The 22,932-nt window shown below is 35.3% G+C and overlaps 1 protein-coding gene across 1 annotated transcript; it reads right to left on the minus strand.

The window, feature by feature from the left end:
- Positions 1-620: 620 nt before the first annotated feature.
- LOC125645967 (aromatic-L-amino-acid decarboxylase-like) lies at positions 621-22,823 on the minus strand. Its single transcript, XM_048872064.2, has 14 exons — positions 22,529-22,823; positions 17,207-17,320; positions 14,268-14,334; positions 14,141-14,205; positions 13,026-13,136; positions 12,483-12,593; positions 12,328-12,360; positions 10,219-10,380; positions 9,954-10,021; positions 9,125-9,195; positions 8,969-8,988; positions 5,784-5,882; positions 1,216-1,317; positions 621-1,112 (listed from the first exon to the last, which is right to left on the minus strand). The coding sequence occupies exons 1-14, from the start codon at positions 22,751-22,753 to the stop codon at positions 915-917; spliced, it is 1,446 nt and encodes a 481-aa protein (XP_048728021.1). The 5' UTR covers positions 22,754-22,823; the 3' UTR covers positions 621-914.
- Positions 22,824-22,932: the final 109 nt, after the last annotated feature.

The following is a 22,932-nucleotide window of genomic DNA, read 5'->3' on the forward strand; positions in this document are numbered from 1 at the left end:
ACAATACGGGATATATGAAAGTAAGTGGGCCCACTTTAAAAATATTCTCTACTTGAACCACCGGAATCACAAAACGTTGGCAGTTTAGATAGACATAGTGTAGATTCTAGTCGTTCAAATAATGACCCATGGGGTTACGGAGGTAAACTAAACCTTATATCAATATACACGTAAACACATTACAATATTCTCTGGAACATTAGGACTATAGTATGTTAAACGAAAGCATTCTCACGTAGATTTAGTTTATTTCAAATTGCTTCCCAAGGAGAAAGAACAGGGGGTACAATCTGGGTAAGAAAGTTCAGAAACTTTACATTGTAATTTTTGCTGATAGAAAAAATGACCACCCACCCCCCTCCCCCACTCCTTTCAGTGGACAGGATTGTGCCACAATGGGATATACACCTTTTTTTTTAAAAGCTACAATTTAAAAAATCAAAATCTATTAAATATATAATTTATATATATATATATTGAACTACTAATTCTAATGCAGAGTTTATGTCACATCAAGTACTATTCATTTAAAATTTTATTCCTTTGTGGAGTTAATTCACGTGGGCACTGTGGTCCTTTTGTTTGTCTGCTATACATGTTTCTGTGTGCTTTCTTTACTAATTCTAGATTTCACACCCTGTGAAATCTAACAAAAAAATAAAACAACTTCAAAGGGTCTCGCCCAAAACGACTTTTTTAACACATAGAATAAAGCAATTTATAATGAAGATGGTTAATTCTGCGTGAATATTTTTGGTGGTTCTGTCCACGACTGTCTTCTTTGTACTCCCAATATAGGAGTAAAATAAACAGCAAAAGACTACAACAGATACCAGGAATTCCATCATCGACATCACAATATGCCGTTAAACACTACCAGATTGACCTTGAACAGCAATAAAGATTTATATTCGTCATCCCCTACTAGAAAATATCTCGTCAGAAGCAGACGAAATGACGTTCCAGGCGAAGTCTACGTCACCTTCTGCGGCATTCTCGGCGCAGACAACATATCGGATAACGGAGCGGCTATTCACTGACGCCTCTGTCACGTGCAGAGTACCGGAATCATTCACTTTCTGCAGGAGCTGTGTCGTCAGTCGATTTGGTCCCTGTATAATATACAATTCCAGACGCTAATAACCAAGACAGAGGGGAAAACAGTACCCAATCAATTTTGAAACAATACGTATTTAAAACCAGCAGATACAATACCATAACATGAAACGCGACTAATCCTAAGTTTGATTGTCCAACTATTTCGAAAATAGGGCTGGCCTCAATGTAGTCTTTCATCCTCTTGGCAAGTTTGATGTGCTAAAGATGGAATTAAGCGGTTATAATCTACATTGAAAAAATAAACACAGTTGATTTTTTCTTCTTCAACTGGATTAAAAAGAAAGCATAGATCTGTAAAACCAACACAGACTTGCGTAGTTCCGGAAACTACTGTAGCACACTGAATTGAAATTCTGGATTGCAGTTGTGTATACTTTTTCAAGAGTGGAATATCTTATGTAAAAATGATTTATTTATTTGTTTATTTAATAACGACTTAAATATGTTCAATACTGAAGGTTCATCAAAAATATGGCGGTGATTATCATACCAATAATCTTTTCAAACGGTTGAAAATAGGTTTATATACTAGTATCATGTAGTGTACTGTCTCGAAAAACGTCAAGAACGCAGGATTTTACACGAATATAAACTTGGCCCACCTACAAATACGTCCACAGAAACCCGTCTGACATCAACATGTATGTTCCTGGATCCCCGTCTGATATCTACGCTCAGGACATCTAAAAGTAGGTACTGACTAAAACCCGGTCTCGGTCCCGGTCCCGTGACTAAAACCCGGTCTTCGGTCCCGGTCTCAGATTTTTTATTCGATAAAAGCAGAATATTTCAGCCCCAATTTCTCGTTAATTTAGATATGACATATCATGCCTTCATTCTGATAGTTGATTGATAATATTATTGTCGTCTTTCGTAAAATAATATGTGAAAACTCCGGGACCGGTGTGACCGAGAAGTAAAAACAGTGCTAAAAGCCGGTCCCGGTCTCGATATTTTTTATTTTTCCTAAATAGCCGCTTGCATCTACTTTTTTATTAAAAAAAGATAAGAGTGTTATATTCAATGACATTCCTTTGTATGCACATGTATGTTTCTGATTTATTGTATGTTTGTGTTTTATTCAATTTTCCTTTTTATGTCAAAATCGAACTCAACTACGTGACTTTTTCTCCCAAATGAACGCGTTACATTACATTTTCATAAAAAGATAAGGATGTAGAAGAGAAATAATATATATGTACTTATCCTGGTGTATTTGTTTGTAATTTATTGTTGGATGTAGTTTTTACAAAATTAATTCTCTCTCTCTCTCTCTCTCTCTCTCTCTCTCTCTCTCTCTCTCATTTACGAGTGTACCGTGAGAATCGCATTAATTTGTTAAATTATGATATTATATTAGTTGTTTTAATCAGGGAAGAAAAGCCTCTATGTAAATATTAGAATAATACAAAGTAGAGTGCACGTGCAAAATATGAGTCCAGAATGTACGATGTATGAAGTACTTTAAAAATTATGTTCATTGGTGAAATGGGAAAAAAACCCAAAACAAATCTTGTCCTTAAATTTTATTATAATTTTTGAAACATGATGAATAATTGTTGTTGACCCCCTCCCCTTTCCAGAAAGATTCTGAATACAAGAATGATGCTTTTGAAAAGCAAATGTTATATCCCCGTAATCGGATATTCGGGGCGTATTTATATAGTTTTTGGTCCATCCGTCTGTTTGTCAGTAAAAACTTGAACCTTCGGCATAACTTTTGAATGCATGTCGACATATTTCACATGTGTACTCCTTGTGACAAGACCTTTCTTTACATGCAATTCTTCACCTTTCAAATTTGACCTACTTTTGAAAATCTTTAACCTTAGCCATAACTTTTGAATGGTTAGTAAAAATACACGAGGGTGTAAAATACTTCAGGCAGGCATACTTTTCTTGAAGCGCTAACAGTAGGCCTATTTGTATTTTCAAAACTGAAATTTATTTCTTAAATGAATTTACATGTATGTCTTGCATATTTATAAACGTAGATTTCATTGTTTGTAAATTTGTCAGTTTATGTCAAATTTATGCACTTTGAAATATAAAATATTTTGAAAATAGGAAACAAACAGTTTTTGTGTATCATAATTTATACATGTATGTTTGTACATATACGTATATAACTATTCACAATAAATATAGTTACCCCATAATATTACAGTAAAAACATACCATAGATGATTTGAAGATCATCTAAAGTCAGAGGGTATCTTCTGTATAAATATACAGAATCTGACATTTTTGGTGAGCATGTGCTCTATGTATGACACACTTTTGTAGATACTATAAATACAGTATATTATTGGGTGGATTTTTTTTAAAAAGCATTGTATCTAAAAGAACCACAACTGAAGAAAAAAAACCCCCAAAAACTAAGTATCAAATAAGAAAGGAAGAAATATTTTATAGTTATTATTCATTGGTTATATACAAATACAAATGTATATGTAAAATTTATACCCATATAAAGAGATCGGGTTCGGAATACAAAACATGAATCTTTAAAAACTGAATTTGACAGGAATAGAAATAAAATAAATGAACAAATAAACTAACTGTAAATTACAAACAAATACACCAGGATAAGTACATATATATTATTTCCCTTCTACATCCTTATCTTCTTATGAAAAGGTAGTGTAACGCGATCATTTGGGACAAAATGTCACGTACATGTAGTTGAGTTCGATTCTGACAAAGAATATTGGAATAAAAAACCTACACACACAATAAATCAGAAATATATGTATACAAAGGAATACCATTGAGTATCACGTCCTTATCATTTTATGAAAAGGTAGATTAAAGCGGCTATTGAGGAAAAATGTCGAGACCGGTCCGGGACCGGCTTTTAGCATTGTTTTTATTTCTCGGTCCCACCGGTCCCGGAGTTTTCACATATTATTTTACGAAAGAGGAAAATAATATGATCAATTTATTATCAGAGTGCAGGCATGAGATGTCATACCTAAGTTATTGAGAAATGGGGCTCAAATATCCTGATATATTTTGTTTTTATCGAATAAAAGTATCTGGGACCGGGACCGAAGACCGGGTTTTAGTCACTGGACCGAGACCGAAGACCGGGACCGAGACCGGGTTTTAGTCAGTACCCTAAAAGTACATCCACGGACTCCCGCCTGTCAATAAGTAATCCACGGACTCCCGCGTGACCTCTACAAGTACGTCACCAAATAGCCGTCTGACATCCTGGACTATCGCCTGATATCTACAAGTTCCTCCACAGAACTTTAGTTACTTTCGACTGTTTCGCGGAATTTTTTGCGTCCAGAATAAGCATGTACTGGTATGTGTAACAGCAGTATGAAAAATGATTCTTGTTGAAAAAAATCGAATCAGTTTGAAATAGGTCTAATGTTACCCAGTGCCCATTGCTTTAAATCATGACTACATGTATTTAAATATAAAGTATTATTATATACTTTCAATTTCATCTCTTCTTTTTTCTTTAAAAGTTTGCGGGCATATATCACACGATATATGCCCGGAAACATTCCGGCCCGCAAACATTACGTCACAATCAAATTTCTACGCCGTTAATTTTCAAATTTTTCGTGTTTTTCATCTTTTACTCAGTTAAACCGATAAAGTTATTGTTAAAAATAAGATTATTGTTACTTTCTAAATGAAATTGAAAGTATATAATAAAAAGGTTATAGACTTTGTATGGGAAATATGACGACCTCGTTTTTCGTCGCGGACGGACCTCGCAAGCTCGGTCCGTCTACGCGCCAAAACACTCGGTCGTCATATTTTCCAATACAAAGTCTATAACCTTTAAATATTTCCCTCACTATCATGCAATAAATGTATAATGTTAAAATGCATCCCATTAACACAATTTTGAAGTGACGGAGAATTACTGTATAGCCATCCCCCTTTTTTCTTCTTTTTTATTAATTTGGTGGGATAAAAATTTAGCGGATTTTGGTCTAAAAGGTACACCATTGTTATTATTATTTTTTTTTTTTTTTTACTTTGGTGGGACACAAAGTTTAGGTCTGCAATGAATTTTATACCATGAATTTTAATGGATGAAATTTTGGGGAACTAATTTTTATCTATTCTATAAAATGTATGTGTATAATCAGTGGCGGATTTAAGGGGGGCGTAGCCGCCCCCCCCCCCCCCTTAAAATTTTCAAACTTAAGGTAAATCGTGGTATCTTGTTTAGAAAAAATGTACTAAACAATGCAAGAAGCAATAATTTCTTACACTCCCGGAGAAATAAATGACAAAATCTACTGATTTCTTAAATTACTTTATTGGGAGGACTTAATTTTTCCCCAAAACCCTTAAAATTTGCGTCATTTTATTAATTTCACTTCATGAAAAATAGTACAAAAGACTAAATAGGAGATATATTTCAAGCCCTATAAAATCCAGGAGCTTCCGTGGGCTTCGCCCCCTGGGCCCCCACCAGGGTTTCGCCCCCAGACTCCATGTCTTATAGTGGCGCCCCCCGTAACCGCAATTCCTGGATCCGCCCCTGATAATGATGTACTGGGGGGGGGGGGGGTGTTAATTTTTCAAAGTGGATCGTCTAACTATGAAATTTTGGCCAAGCTACTTAAGATAATTACATGTACTAAAGTTACAAAGTTTACCAAAAAATAACAATATGGATTGATACCAACCTTTCGAATAAATTCTTGTAATCCCTTTGTCCCATACAAACGCAACACAAACCACACCTTCAGAGCTCTGAATGGACGAGTAATACCAATGCCCCAGTTCTAAACATTAAGAGAAAATATAATATACAAAACGAAAAAAACCGAGTTCCACAAGGCGGGGCATTATGAGGCGCCATTTTAATATTTTTGAAGTATTTTCTGATATATAAAAAAAATGATTTTTTGATATCAAAAAGTCTATTTTTTTTATATCAAAAATGTTTTTGATATCAGAAAATCGAATTTTTGATATCAAATAATAACAGTCATTTTCTGATATCAAAAATTTGATTATTTGATATTAAAAAATGATTTTCTAATATCGAAAATTCGAATATTTGATATCAAAAACTCATTTTCTGATATAAAAAAATACATAAAATTTTCTGATATCAGGAAATATAATTTTTGATATCAGAAATTCACATTCTTGATATAAAAAATATAATACATTTTCTGATATAAAAAATTCGAATTCCTGATATTAAAAAATCATTTTCTAATATCAAAAATACGATTTTCTGATATCAAAGAATACAAATCATTTTTGATAACAAAAAATGGGTCAAAGACTCAATTGGCCGGGTTGCAATATTTAGAGTAAATAATTTGGGTAGGGATTTATTTGGTGGTAGTTATCTGTTGCCCCGCTCGACTTACTGCTAATAATGTAATCTCAGCGAGATTCGTCGAGGCTGGATATTTGGACTGACGCCTCTTCCGAATCTCAGACCAGTGTCACATAAAGTGATTCGGGAAATCTTACCTGAACTTCGGCCGCTTGTTGCGATTAAAATGGGTTAAATTGAATTTCTTGTCCGCTTCAACTTTTCGCCTCAGACATCCTATTAACTCCCTATCACAATGAAACATGCATTTCTTACCTTTACAAGGTGTAAATCCCACAGTAATTCAAGTTGGCTATTTTCGAAGCCATTGCAAACGGCCACCATTTCATATTTTACCTTCTCAACACTGAAGAGTTCCGATATACTTCTTCATGACAATTTGTACTATGATTGAAAATACAGAACTTACTGGTTGACAATTACTTTGTACAAAACATTTAAGCATAAAAATTAAAAGCAATAAAAAGAAAACTGTGTAATATTTAATCAATCTATTTGAAGGCGTCCTAAACTATCGGAACTCTTCAGTGTTGAGAAGGTAAAATATGAAATGGTGGCCGTTTGCAATGGCTTTGAAAATAGCCAACTTGAATTACTGTGGGATTTACACCTTGTAAAGGTAAGAAATGCATGTTTCATTGTGATAGGGAGTTAATAGGATGTCTGAGGCGAGAAGTTGAAGCGGACAAGAAATTCAATTTAACCCATTTTAATCGCAACAAGCGGCCGAAGTTCAGGCAAGATTTCCCGAATCACTTTATGTGACACTGGTCTGAGATTCGGAAGAGGCGTCAGTCCAAATATCCAGCCTCGACGAATCTCGCTGAGATTACTAATAATGCAGTCACGGACAACGACATGTCTCTTACTGTTACCGTGAATAGTAACATTTCCACGTTTGAAAGATGTACACTCGGTCGTGGCGAAATAGGACAATGGATGTCTAGAAATTGTGGACGTTGCTGGCTTATTGGCCTCACAAATTCTGCAAAACATTTTGCCATAACGAAAATTTCCTCCGCCATTTCAGGACTGGGGTTCTTCCTTTACTTTTGCATTTCTCTTTAGACATTGCTACGCCATCTTTAGATGCAGAACTTTCCCCGTGTGATTCTTAAATTTCTTTGTTACATGTACAAGGCTGAGGCTTCTGTTTTTTACTATTGATAAATCCAAAGTGCTCTAAACCTCGTTTTCCCGCCATCTTGATTGTTTTGACCGAGACTAAAAATATTTATTCAGACTTCCGATCCCGATTCTAAAATTTTACTGGTTGCCCAAATTTTCTTCACTCGCGAAAATGCGACTTAATTATAATCTCTAGTCGCAAAATTTATTTTCTGGTCGCAAATGCGACCGTTTTACTCGCAACTTGGAGCACTGCTGATATATGTAATATTAAGTAATAATAACTAAAATGAACAATAACTTCAGGTGCTTGAATTGTATATGATTATATGATAAAGAAACAGAATTTCTCTATTTATATTGCAAATTTACAACTCATGCCCAGAAAATTTGACATTCATATATAATTGAATTTTTCCTCAGAGGTAGTGCAACTAAATTTAACCACAAAAGATAATCTCATTTACCTTTTTCAAGTTGAACTCTATTTTTAGTAACAACTTTTTGCTGTAGCGCCCATATTCGACAAAGGTCAGACTTCAAAAAACCTAGTGCATAACTTCAATATATATACTTACTTTCTGCAAAGTTTCAAGGTTGTACATAAAAAACTGTAGGAGGAGTTGATTTCACAAAATTTCCCCAACCGCCCGCCCGCCCGCACTTCACCATACTATAGACCGGATTTGCACTTCGTGCAACCCGGCCAAAAATGATTTTTTGATATCAAGAATTTGAATTCGATATCAAAAATGATTTTCTGATATCAAAAAATCAAATTCTTAATATTAGAAAAACAAGTTATTTATTGATATCAAGAATTTGAATTTTTGATATCAAGAATTTGAATTTTTGATATCAAAAATCTGATTTTTTTATATAAAAAAATCTAAGTTCTTTTTTTATATAAAAAAATCTAAGTTCTTTTTTTATATCAAAAATTCAATTTTTGATATCAAAAATTCGATTTCTTAATATCAGAAATGATTTTTTCATATCAAGAATTCGATTTTTTGATATCAGAAAAATCATTTTGATATCAAAAAATCTGTTTTTTGATATCAAGAATTATTATTTGATATCAAGAAACAAGTTATTTATTGATATCAAAAATTAGAATTTTTGATATCAGAAATCTGATTTTTGATATAAAAAAATCTAAGTTCTTTTTTGATCAATTTTTGATATAAAAAATTCGATTTCTTGATATCAGAAATATGATTTTTTGATATCAAGAATTATTTTTTGATACCAAGAATTTTTTTTTATATCAGGAATTGGAATTATTGATATCAATAATTCTTTTTTTGATATCAGAAAATTCCTCAAAAATATTAAAACGGCACCATCGTGTTTCTAGAGAAAAAAGTCCTTAAAAAGGATACATACTCGAAAATCAGTCGTTACATCTGAAATACAATGGTGAAATAAATTAAAAGATAAGTACAAATTTTATGTAGGCTGCAAAATGCTTTGAAATGTCATTTACGAAATATTCTGTGATATTTTTGTCGGATTATATGTTTACATATCTTTCTCCCTCACCTTGGTGTCTGTGCTGTAAATATGTAGCATTCACGGTCAAGCAGTCCGTTAGGGATTTCTTGTCATTCACCCTTACAATAGGTACATGTTTACATTACATTACAGAACAGCGATGGTGATGATATCCTTTATTTATACAGGATAGCACAATAAGTTATACAAACTAGTTTTACTTTTTCATATACACATACCGGAACATATATCATAAAACATGAAAATATCAAAGTTTATATACACACAGATAAGAACTACCTAAAAAGAGACCATAAACACTTGAGCATTATTGAGAATCAAAATCTTGTTTGAGATAGACTGATTAAAAAGATGTCAAAGTTGTGCATTTTGTAATAAAATCTGGTAATGGGTTTCATAAAATTGTTGCTGAAATGCAAAAAGATCTTCTAAAATATTCTGTTTTGGCTCTTGTAACATAGATCAAATTAAAAGAGCTCTGTTTTGTATTTCTTGTGTTAACATCATTCACAAAACTAAAACTACCAAATACTCTGGTGTCATACGATGTAAAACTTTAAACACAAGAATAGTTTTTCCATATATATTCAATAGTTTTAATGACAAATGGTTCATTAATAAATTTCTTTCAATATAATTCATAGTTGCAATTTACCAGTTATTATTTACATGACTTGGGAAATATATTAAGACTCATCCCCCCCCCCCCCCCCCAAAAAAAACACGAGTTTAAAATCACCTTGACAAAACCTTACTATGAACCCGGAAATTTATTAGAAATGCAAATATAACTTGCTAGTTTAAAAACAAGAAAATGAATTCATTACTCACTTTAAGCAGTTATTAAAATATTTACCAAAGCAGAGCGCATTCCACGGTTGTAAGCAGCCATTTGTGTGGGTTAAACGAAAAGGAGGTAAATCTCTGCAAATTAATATTAATGGTAAATCTTCATCTGATTTCTATCAATTATTAAAAGAGAATCAACAATATATAACTGCTGTGAATCTATTATATTCAGAGTCTGAAAGAAAATTTGCTAGAGCTAATAAAAGAATGGAAGGGAAACATGTAAACAATGACATGTGCTCGCGATGACATGCTACTGGTAGTAGTTCTACCTCTTTCCCGTCAATGAGGTACTGGTATTCCGGGCAGATCAGTGCGCAACCGGCATAGGCAGCATCGACGTGCAGCCAAAGACTCTCCTTGTCGCACACCTCCGCCAACGCAGATACATTGTCAAAGGAACAACAAGAGGTGGTGCCCACTGTGGCACAGACCTAAAATAGAATGTCTGTTTTATAAAGATAACTTGGACTTTTGAGCAAACAAATCATGTATTCCAAGATTTACCCGTATAAGCAAGAAGCAATGCTTTTCAGAAATATTAAATGATAATCAAATTTAAAGACAGACCCAAAACGCTCACCTGAGTAACCTCGGGCTCCTGTTCTTCAGAAGATTTTTTAAAAGATCATTTTCCTCTTTAATCCTATGATACATTTTGACCCCAACCCAGCTGCATGGGGCTGTGACCTTACTGATTTTGAATCCAAACATGGAGATGCCTTAAAATCAATATGACTAACATGGCCTTGCTGCTCTAGAAAAGAAATTAGAAAAGGACACCCCCCCCCCTATATTCATGTATTATATAAAATGTGATCCTTGATTTTAGCCCTATTCTAACCCCAGGGATTATGAAAAAACCTGAATTCAGAACATTTGCATATTGATATAATGTAGTGCGGCCCTGTTACTAGTGAAAATGGTTTTCCCCCTATATATCCTTATACAAAACCTTGATTCCCGATTTAAGCCAACCTTAGTCAAATATGAATCTGCACTGCCTTGGATATCAACATATCTAATCAGTGTCCTTGACAAGAAAATTTTCAAAGATTACATATACATATATTCCAATGTAAAATGATCCCCTACTGAGGCCCCATCCTACTCTCGGGCCATGATTTGAAGGAAATCCAATCTGCAGTACCCTAGGATGCTTGGATAATAATGACAAATAATGGCACTGCTGGTCTTGAGAAAAATTTTACCAAATAATTTTCTAATATATTGCCAAGAATAAATTTGATCTCTCTATTGTGCCAAACCCCCGGGGATGATTTGAATAAACTGAAATTGGTACTAACTGAGAATTGCTGTATTTGATGATTCGCACTAACTGAGAATTGCTGTATTTGATGATTCGCACTAACTGAGAATTGCTGTATTTGATGATTCGCACTGAGAATTGCTGTATTTGATGATTGGCACTAACTGAGAATTGCTGTATTTGATGATTCGCACTGAGAATTGCTGTATTTGATGATTGGCACTAACTGAGAATTGCTGTATTTGATGATTGGCACTAACTGAGAATTGCTGTATTTGATGATACGCTAATCACGGCTCTACTGGTCTTGAGAAGAAGATTTTTTCCTCATATAAATTCCCGTACAAATATTTGTTCCACTACTGTGATACTCATGGTTATAATTTGAACAAACGTGAATCTGAAGTTACCTTAGGATGCTTAATACGACTAACCATGACCCTGGTGTTCTTGAGAAGTTTTTAAACGAGTTGTTTCTTATAAATACTCATGTAAAACTGCCAGCCTTCCTTTTAATTTCACATGTGTAAAATGAGTAGCGTTTTGATATTTTTATTTTACATACTGATTACTGGTACCTGTATTCTATTCTTATAAATAGCACCCATGCTGTTAAATACAACAATGAATGACATATTCTTTATGTAGTATAAGAGGATTAAGTTGGGCAAAATGATTTAACAATCAACGTACATGTAAGAGAAGTGAATATGACATTAAGTTTATTCTGTATCTTTATTTATACCAAGTACCAATATTGCATGTAGGAGGAGTGGCATTAATTTTGCAACATTTTTTTTTTACGTATTCCATTTCAGCACCAGCCGATTGAAATAAAATAAGAATACAAATATTGTGGTATTCCTTTGTTCCAAGTTTCATTGAAACTGAAAAGAAGCTTTTAGAAAAATTCATCACCGACAGCAGTCAGACAAGAGAATTTATACCTTATCAAAGGTATAAAAATTCATCACCGACAGCAGTCAGACAAGCAAAATTTATACCTTATCAAAGGTGTTCTGCTGATCTTCGACCAGTTCAGATGATGATGATTTGGATGATGATGATTTGGATGACAATAAACCGTCCTTTTAAAAAGTGAAACACTTACAAAGAAAGGCGTGAATCCACTTGCTCTGTCTGCCTAAAAAATGACAGCGAATTATTTACCAGCTATAGGTTGAGTAAGCCAGCATTTTTTGATATCATGTTTCTGAGTTTTATTGTCAGTATTCAATTACCAGATGGATCTATAGATAAGCTTACCGTGATGCTTTTCTTCAAGGCTGCCACAGATAAAGAGAGGTTCTTGTCCACAGGAATTTGACGTAGAGTAACAGACGCCAATAAACTGGCCTTTTGTACACAGATGTTAGCCTGTAATTTTCATAAAATAAAATTCTGAACTTGTTCATGATTTTTATACAGTTTGTTTTTGAAGTGTTGGTTACAGAACATTCTACTCCCCAGAACACACGTGTCACAGCAACAACTGGAATCCATCCTAACTAGTTCTAGTACAAATATTTGAATTTAAAATGACCTGTCGGATTCAATATGGCCAAATTCGATCTTTCTAGTAAGAAGGACTAATTCCTTTTGGCTTTGAAATGGACTAATTAATTTTGGATGTAATATAGTCTTATTCCGTTTTATAGTCATATAATTGTTTAGCGTTTGGCCACACTAAGAGATTGCACACATATCAATAAAAAGATACTTCTTACTGCTGTATTACGATTTTAGAGCAAATGCAACTGCACTTAGTGTATATATTTAAATCAAACTTTTCAAACAAAACAAATTTACCAAACAAGAAGTATATGCGACAAGCCGGGGATTTTGGCCTGCTGGGACACTTTGAAGTCCTTTTCGTTTTGCTGCTGAGAGTGCCAAGAAAACACACTCACTTCCGGAGCCCTGAAATGATATTACCCATTTATACCAAAGAGGAATTTCATAACACGACATTGAAGACATATAAACCATTTAGGGTGCTCTTCGTTCATGTTGCGTGCTGTTTAGAAGTTGTTCATTCAGTATCTGCTATTCTTCCATAGTCTGCAGATGTTAAATTTCCAAGATTTGGACAACTAGCGCAGGCCTGATGAATTCCTATTCGTAAATATCTGATAACAAACTGATTAATCTCATAAATACAAAATCAAGAGGGCAAACATAAACCCCTGGACATACCTGAGGTGGAATCAGGTGCCATAGTGGAGTAGGCATCCCCTGTTGACTGGTCACACCCACTGTGACCCCTACCTCTTCATCAGATAATTGGAGTAATCAGCAGTCAAAACCAGAGTTAAAGAACGACCTAACAATTGGTATCAAACACGTCAGACAGCATTTAACTCAATGACAGGTTGTATTGGCAAACTAGATCATTATAACGACCATAGAATGAAATGCTGACTTTAAACGAGACTGTTGAACCCCTGTAACATCGACTTTTATTACAGTAACAGCTCGTGAGGAGTGGTCGTGTAACATGTTAAAAAGTTGTACGTTCAGTATAATGCACTATACAATATTCAGATAGGACATTACATTTTACAGAGAAAGTTTCTACATGAAAGATATAGCATAAAGCCGGCACAATTCTCTTTCACGGTGCTATTTCCCGCGATTTCTTTATCTGTTGATTCAACAGGTGTATCTAAAACTATATGTTTCTTAACATTTGTAAGTACAATGGTTGTATGTCTCCTAAAGAAGTTACTTTGTATACACGTTACAAACATCGCTGGTTTCAGAATTTCGCTGGAAAATAAAAATCCGAAAGCCCTTTCAGACCGGCAATATATCGGTTTTCATTTATTAAATAATCCTTTTTCAGAATTTTTCGTTATTATTTCATTTTCGAGATTTGGGAAATACTACTGTATGGCTGGATTAGATAGAAAGCAAACACTGACCTGAATGGACCCACCTCCTATCCCCCCTTCATGTAAAAATTGGATCGGTAAAGAGATCAGTTTACCTGTAATTAAACAAAGAAACTCTATAGTATCCCGTAATATATTCTTCAAAGTAATATAGTGCTGAACAATGTCTTACCTATCCAATCAGTAACGATCATCTCCAGCTCTGTACAGGCGGGACTTATTGCCTGAAAATGTTGAAGAGATCATATACAAGTGTTCTGAAATTCTGATTTGTAACGATTTTGATTCTGCAGATTATCTTGTTCACAGATGATAAGAACCCGGATGGATGTCACATTGTAAAGTGCCAAGAGGGAAATTGGTTTACTGGTGTCTGTCAGTTATGTTTGGCTGAATGTTACGTGTTTAAAGACCTAATAGATACAGAAGATCACATCGCAAGACAATTTCACATTCATTTTTTCTGTATTTTACAATAATTAACATTATGTGATTAATAATGCCGAATCTGCGTCAAATCGTATCTAATAGGGAGTAGTGAAATCATTATTCGACCAGTTTCAAATTTCAGATACTGGGTAGATTGATGTCATGAAAAGTGAAGATAACGAACAGTGATCAATTTCATAACTCCTATAAGGAATACAAAATAGATAGTTGGGCAAACACGGACCCCTGGATATACCAGAGGTGTGATCATGTGCCTAGGAGGAGTAAATATCCCCTGTCGACCGGTCACACACGCCGTGGGCCCTATATCTTCACAATGTAAACGGAGTAATCCGTAGTCAACATCAGTGTGCCAAGAACGGCCTAACAATCGGTATGAAACACGTCAGACAGCATTTGACTCAATGATAAGTTGTATTGGCAAACTAGATCATTATAACGACCATAGAATTTTCGAAATGCTGACTTTAAACGAGATTGTTGTAACCCCTGAAACATGAACTTGTTTTTCAGTAGCCTTTCTCGATTTAAAAACTGATCATACACAGAACAAGCTCTTACTCTTGCGTATGGAATCAGTTGAGAGATATAAACATAATATGCAGGTGATAATGGAATATTGCTGCATAAATATGGGAAGTTGACGATGGAGAAGATGAACTCATCCCGTTTGTCATTAAGTTAAGTCGTCACTTTGCCCATCTGAAGCAGATGTGGACTCTGTGGTGTCAGTTCTCGGAGATATATCGAATCGAGTCACACAGAGGGATTTCCCCCTGGCTATATAGTAGACACCCCAATGGGATTCCTGGCTATACAGTAAACACTCCCGAGGAATATCTGTCTAAACATTGGGTACTTCCGTGGCATATCTTACTACGTGGTGGATACTCGCCTGGGATATTAGCTGTGTCCCACTTCGGGGGAAAATTCTAGGCATTTGATTGGATGACAAGCCGGGAATACGAGGCCATGTACCTCTGCCAAGAATAGAGATCTAAATATTTAACCGCTTCGTAAAATAAACATTATCTGATCGCTCTGCAGTAGGACATATTTGTTATCTGATTTCTACCCGAGCCGTTAGGTGAGGGAGAATATATACTTTAACAGGGAATATGAGTCCATACATACTTTGCCAAGAATCCATATAACTAATATTATAGTGGATGCTCCCGTGGGATATCTATCTATATAGTGGTCACTCCCTTGGGCTATCTATGTAACTATTTAGTGGATATATCCGGGGATATTTGGCAATATGATGGATATTCCCTTTGGAAATCTAGACCTATATAGTGGATACTTCAATGATATATCTAGCTATATAATGGATACTACAGTGGGATATCTAGCTATATAATGGATACTACAGTGGGATATCTAGCTATATAATGGATACTACAGTGGGATATCTAGCTATATAATGGATACTACAGTGGGATATCTAGCTATATAATGGATACTACAGTGGGATATCTAGCTAAATAATGGATACTACAGTGGGATATCTAGCTATACAATGGATACTACAGTGGGATATCTAGCTATATAATGGATACTACAGTGGGATATCTAGCTAAATAATGGATACTAAAGAGAAATACCTAGCTGTATAATGGATACTACAGTGGGATATCTAGCTAAATAATGGATACTAAAGAGAAATACCTAGCTGTATAATGGATACTACAGTGTGATATCTAGCTATATAATGGAAACTACAGTGGAATATCTGGATATACATATATATCTATATCTATATATATATATATCACGACGAGTGTGATCGGTCAACGGGGGCGCTTACTCCTCCTAGGCATCGCAGTTCATAAAGTCATGTGTTTTCATAACTGAAGTTTGTTTTTTATATTTACCTTCTACTTTCATTACTGTCGAAATTTCCTGCCGTTAAAATAGACGTATTCTATTGATCAAGATTCAAAATTATATATCACGAAAAAAATCTCAATTTCTCACCCTTTTCATTCTTGCAACATGTCAAAATAATGTAAATAAGCACAAATGCATATTACTATGATTACCATAAGATATCAAACTATCTCATATGCATGTATATATATGATAATTGTTGTATGTCACCTTTTTCATGTTTGTTGCAGTTTTGAATTTTTTTTGTCTCTGCATAATCTTTTTATTGGAAAATAATGCATGTCCCGTGCTCAAATGGACCCCCTCCAGGCTCCCATTATTCAAAAAAGCTGAAAAAGTTCTTGTTCCCTTGCATTTTGCACCGGGCCTACAATTCCATCAATTTTGACCGTTCTCTTAATTCATCGTCCATACCCAGGATATATATCTTCCACGTTTAGATAGCCATTAGTTCATTGACTTACCCAGAATAGGTGTACCTCACCGGACTTACCCAGAATAGGTGTACCTCACCGGACTTACCCAGAATAGGTGTACATCACCGGACTTACCCAGAATAGGTGTACCTCACCGACTTACCCAGAATAGGTGTACCTCACCGGACTTACCCAGAATAGGTGTACCTCACCGGACTTACCCAGAATAGGTGTACCTCACCGGACTTATCCAGAATAGGTGTACAACACCGGACTTATCCAGAATAGGTGTACCTCACCGGACTTACCCAGAATAGGTGTACCTCACCGGACTTACCCAGGATGTCGAGATGCTGCCGATTCCATCAGACAACATGGCGCCCAGAATTGAAGCAAATGAATGACCAACCGGGAAGTAGGCATTAAAGTGGGGGTGTTGGTGATGCAGAATCTGGTAAATAAATATTTCAAGCTTTATTTCTACAAATAAACAAAAGATTTCGGTGACGGCACTCCCCTCCCCCTTTCCGGAAAAGATTATGTAACCCATCGCGCCACAGGTCTGTCTTACCACGTGCTGTCTAACCATGCGCTTTCAAGTGCAAAATCCTTTGATTTAAAAGACAAACAAACAACTCCTAATCTCTTAACAAACAGACAGACGAACTGAATGAACCAATGACGTACTTATTTGTCGTGCGAAGAATTTATATCATGAAAGAATCGGTATATAGCTAATGATAGCTAGCCCCTGAAAATTTCCTCAACTTTATTCATTATAATATTTGGATTTCATCCTAAAACATACCAAAAAATCAACAAAAGTAATCAGGTTAGTTTTGGAGGAGGATGAGATTGAAATCCCTTCTTTTGCAGCCTCCAAAGGCAAAAAATGCCAAAATTGAGAAAAATAACACACAAAGGCCAGTAAAAAAAATTGTCGACACCAGAAATATTGTTTGTTATATACATTGTATAGTTATGTACATTAAACTCACTCAGTTAAAAAATCAACATTAATTAGAAATTCAAAATGCATCTAAGGAAAACATTGGGGTGATTTGACCCTATAACTGGCCAAATTTTCCCTAAATATGGCGTTTCGCAGACATATATTTTCTGACAACGAAATTCTGCTCATAATACTTCTTCTTTCATTTAATTTTTACAATCAGTCTAGTAATATCTAAAATACTGAATAGAAAAAAATACCAATATTGATTTGGAGTTAAATTTAAAACTATGCCAAATTTTGTAACCCTACTCCCTCCCTTCCCGATATGAATTTTAAGAGATTCAGCCAGCAGAGATAAACTACTTGACCTTTAAGCATACCCATATTACCCCTTTCGGAATTCAACATCACAACAGTGGAAGGTTGATCTACAGTATACGCGTACGTGCTCTTACAGTTGACTTTTTTGCACTCAACGATGCATTAATATATAGCTATTTTTCAAACATTTTCTTTTTATATTAACCGGACAGTCACACAATTACCTAATATACACATTTAAAAAAAATTAAATCATTATACAGTGCAATACACCAAATATGTTTAAATTACAATTTTTGGAAATATTTCAATCCAAGAGACCTATGGATCACAAGGCCTATCTGCGCTCACATATTATGTCTTTCACAACTAAGTTCAAGAGTCCTAACTGAAGTCTCACATACAGGGTGATCCAAAACATATGTTACACTTTTAAACTGTTATAAAATTTTAATACCTTAAGTTACAATTATGAAATTTACAACATATATCAAAAAGGATTTAAATTTTTTGTCAATGCATACATTTGTCACAGCTTCCTTGTTAATCAACAAAAACTTTCTTCGGAATAATATATGTCATTTTACAACATATGTTCCAAATGACGTCCCTTTGTCTTTAACATTATTTGAACACGATTTCGGAAGTTTTTTACCACAGCTTTACATGTATCAACAGGGATTGATCTTATTTCTCGTGTAATTGCTGTTTTTAAGTCTTTTGTTGTTTGTGGGGAAGGAGAATACACTCTGTCATTTAGATAACCCCACAAGAAGAAATCAAGGGGGTTCAGATCGGGGGAGTGCGGTGGCCAAACATTTGCGGTACGATAAGAAATGTATTGATCCCCAAACGTGTTGTCAAGCCACTGAAGAACACAACCTGCAGTGTGTGGCGTAGCGCCGTCCTGTTGAAACCACACATTATCGAAATTTACAACTTTTCGTCTAAGAGCTGGTAGAAATTTTGATTTTATTAACTTTAAGTATCGTTCAGAATTTACCGTCACTGCATCGCCTTCGGTGTCTTCGAAGAAAAAAGGGCCAATTATTCCGCTTGAATTTAATGCAGCCCATACAGTAACTTTCTCACAGTGAAGAGGTTTTTCCACATAAAAATTGGGTTTCGCCGAACCCCAGAATCTAAAATTCTGTTTATTGACAACATTATTAAGATGGAAGTGGGCCTCATCGGAAAACCATATGGCATCTGTAAAATTTTCAGAGTCAGGTCTACTTAAAATCCAATGGACAAACTCTAAACGACTTCTTTTAAATGCTGCATCACACTTATCTTGTATGGAATCAATTTTAAATCAAATTTGAGCATTCTATGAATACTAGATTTGCTAACGGTGCCATTCAGTTCATGCAATACCCGTCTAACTGATTTTTGTGGAGTTTCAGTAATAACTCTATCAATGGCATCAATGTTCTCTTTGGTACGGGCACTCCTTGGTCTCCCAATACCAGAATTGCGTCTTGTGTCATTTGTGGTGCCTTTAAATTCAAACTTCCTCACAAGTCTGTAAATTAGCATTCTGTTGAGCACTTTTATTCCAGGATGTTGTTTTCTCATGGTTCTAATGACTAAAGTAGCAGATTTACACTCATAGTAAAGTTTGACAATTTCTGCCAGCTGTTCACATGAAGGTTCCATCTTGAAAATGGGATGACGTCATTATGACGTCATAATTAACTGACTATTTAACAGAATTTCCTGAAATTTTGTCAAATAAAATTTATATTAATACACTAGATGTTGACAAAATATCTTTGTAATTGCTTTTGTTTTGATAACGTTATAGATGATTAAAAGTGTAACGCATGTTTTGGGACACCCTGTATATGTCTTTCACAACTAAGTTCAAGAGTCCTAACTGAAGTCTCACATTGAACCAAAAACTCACTGTTGCAAAGCTAAAAATGCATGCATATAATTGCATTACACGTAAATAACTGTAATTTTCACAAGATAAAGGTATTTATGTGCACTATGGGTGGTTGGGATATTAGTTCCATTATGACACTTTTCTTAAAGTTAAAATGTAAAATTCATAGCCATTCCTGATGTATAATTTTCAATTCAATTTTGATTTGTATGCAAAATCTAAACGCATTGATTAAAGTTAGTGGTATTCTATCATGTGCACATTTTTATTATGAAATGATTACTGATAGATCTACATCAATTCCCTCTGGAGTATACAAAAAATTCAAATTCTGTTGGAAGCCACAAATCAACAGTACATGTAGATTCTTTAAAAACCTCAGATTTTGTTTGACGGATAATAAATAGAAACTGTCACAATATTCGAATTCAACAAAAATGGCCAATGAAAGGAAATCTAATATTTCAAGTGGCAGAATAGCATTTATTCCGAAGATGGGATGTTTTGTAATTATGGGTTGAATTGGATAATTATACAGCATTCAAATTTTCACCAAAGAAAAATGTTCCTGTCTATATGAAAGGTGAAGATAACGAACAGTGATCAATCTCATAACTCCTATAAGCAATACAAAATAGATAGTTGGACAAACACGGACCCCTGGACACACCAGAGGTGGGATAAGGTGCCTGGGAGGAGTAAGTATCCCCTGTCGACCGGTCACACCCGCCGTGAGCCCTACATCCTGATCAGGTAAACGGAGTTATCCGTAGTCAAAATCAGTGTGCAAAGAACGGTCTAACAATCGGTATGAAACACGTCAGAGAGTAATTGATCTAATGATAGGTTATAACGACCATAGAATTTGCGAAATGCTGACTTTAATCGAGACTGTTGAAACCCCTGTAACATCAACTTGTTTGTCAGTAGCTTCCCTTGATTTAAAAACTGACCATACGCAGAACAAGCTCTTGCGTATCGAATCCGTTGAAAGATATAAACACCATATGCAGGTGATAATAGAGTATCGCTACACAAATATGGGAAGTTGACGATGGAGAAGCTGAGATCATCCCGTTTGTCACACAGTTGAGTTGTCAGTTTGCCATTAATATCTACTTTCAATAAAATATCTAAGTATGAAGCAGACGAGGACTATAATTCCTATTAACTGCTGCCACATTTTGTCCGTAACCATGAGTTTACGGCTGTGTGTAGATATTTCTCTGCCTACAAAATCCGTGATTTTCGCTGTTTGTGGGGAAATGAACGAGGATTTGTTTATTTGTAAATATGTAAATTGAACAGTTCTACGGGAAAACGCGCGTAAAAGATCGAAAGAAACCCGGGAGAAAACATCCGCGACCTGTTGATGTAGATTATGGGTATCCAGAAGACAGTATTATCAATATCCGTGACGAAGGAATCCGTGAGGACATCCGTGAGTGATGTTGTGTTTAAAGTGTTGAATCCGTATAGGGGTTACACTTGTAACAGGAAGGGAGAAAATGCATTTACACATGGCGGCTGTCAATTTCAAAAACAATTTAATTCATATTGCTGAGTGATTATTAGGGAAAGATTTAGAATAGTACGCAAACACGTAGCATCGTTTTTCAAAGTGTAGGGACAGTCGGGGGAGAAAATGTCTTCTACAATTGTTGGCAAACAGAAAAAGAACCTAAAAATGTCTCTTTTGCCCAAAATTCGTACTCCTAAATTGGAGGTGGCTCCGTTCGTCATTCAATTCATCAGTTCATTCATTATTACATTTTTACCATTCATTACCACACCAATGCTCTTAATTGTATATCGCATATAAATTACTAAGTATTGGAGAGGGAGATTACAGGGATTGCACCCCTTTCATTTTTAGAGAGAGAAAAGAGTTGAATAACTGGCGGCCGCCATATAAATTAAGTGGCGGTCGCCAGTTAGATTAAGTGGCGGCCGCCAGATAAATTAACAGGCGGCGCCAGTTAATTTATATGGCGGTCGCCAGATAATAAGTGGCGGCCGCCAGTTAAATTAAGTGGCGGCCGCCACATAAATTAAGTGGCGACCCCAGTTAAATGAATATTAATTCTATACCCTGGCACCTATCGGCTTCCGTACCAATGTGACTGTTTGAAACTTCTAAAAAATATCACGCTCGATCAAGCGAAGTGAAACGCTGTTATTGGAACGATAGTACATAACCCTTTCCTTTTCAAAAACAAACTAAACTACGGAGAATGTATTTTCGATACAAAATCTATGAAATTCTCGCAACTGTATAAAAATCATGTGATCAGAAAGGTGAATGACTCAATCACTAAGACAGCTCTAAGATGTACGCCAGAGGGAAAGAGAAAGGACGGGAAACACCTGGAGAGGACAGCGGCGGCCGAACTAAAGACATCAGACAGTAGAGAAGATTGCGAAAGACCGACAGGAGTGGAGAACTTTCATTGCTGTCCTACATGAAGACATGTACTTAGCGATAAACTTACCCCCGGCAAAATTTTACCATGGAAATCTTTCATCAGATCATCAAAAGATTCGGGCTCCGTCGGAGCGAATTTTGGAAAGGTTCCTGTCAAGTAGCCGGGTCTGACCCTGGGGGAGACTCGTCTATTTCCTATAGTCTCCATGTAGTCCGCGATGAAATCTACAACTTCTTTAGCTTTGACTCGAAATTCCGCAGCGTCCATGTCAGTGGATCTCGATAGACACATTGAAAACTCCGAGGAAACGCCGGATGTTCACGCTCCGTGTTTATTCTTAATTTCTTTAATATGAATAGATTAGCTGTACAACAAAATAAAGACTCTTTGTCAAAACAGTGAATGAATATTGTTGTTGAATGGTCTTATACTTGTACCCTTATCACCATGTCACAGCTTAGATTTTACAA

This window comes from Ostrea edulis, chromosome 1 (genome assembly GCF_947568905.1).
Source record: "Ostrea edulis chromosome 1, xbOstEdul1.1, whole genome shotgun sequence".
NCBI lineage: Eukaryota > Metazoa > Mollusca > Bivalvia > Ostreida > Ostreidae > Ostrea > Ostrea edulis.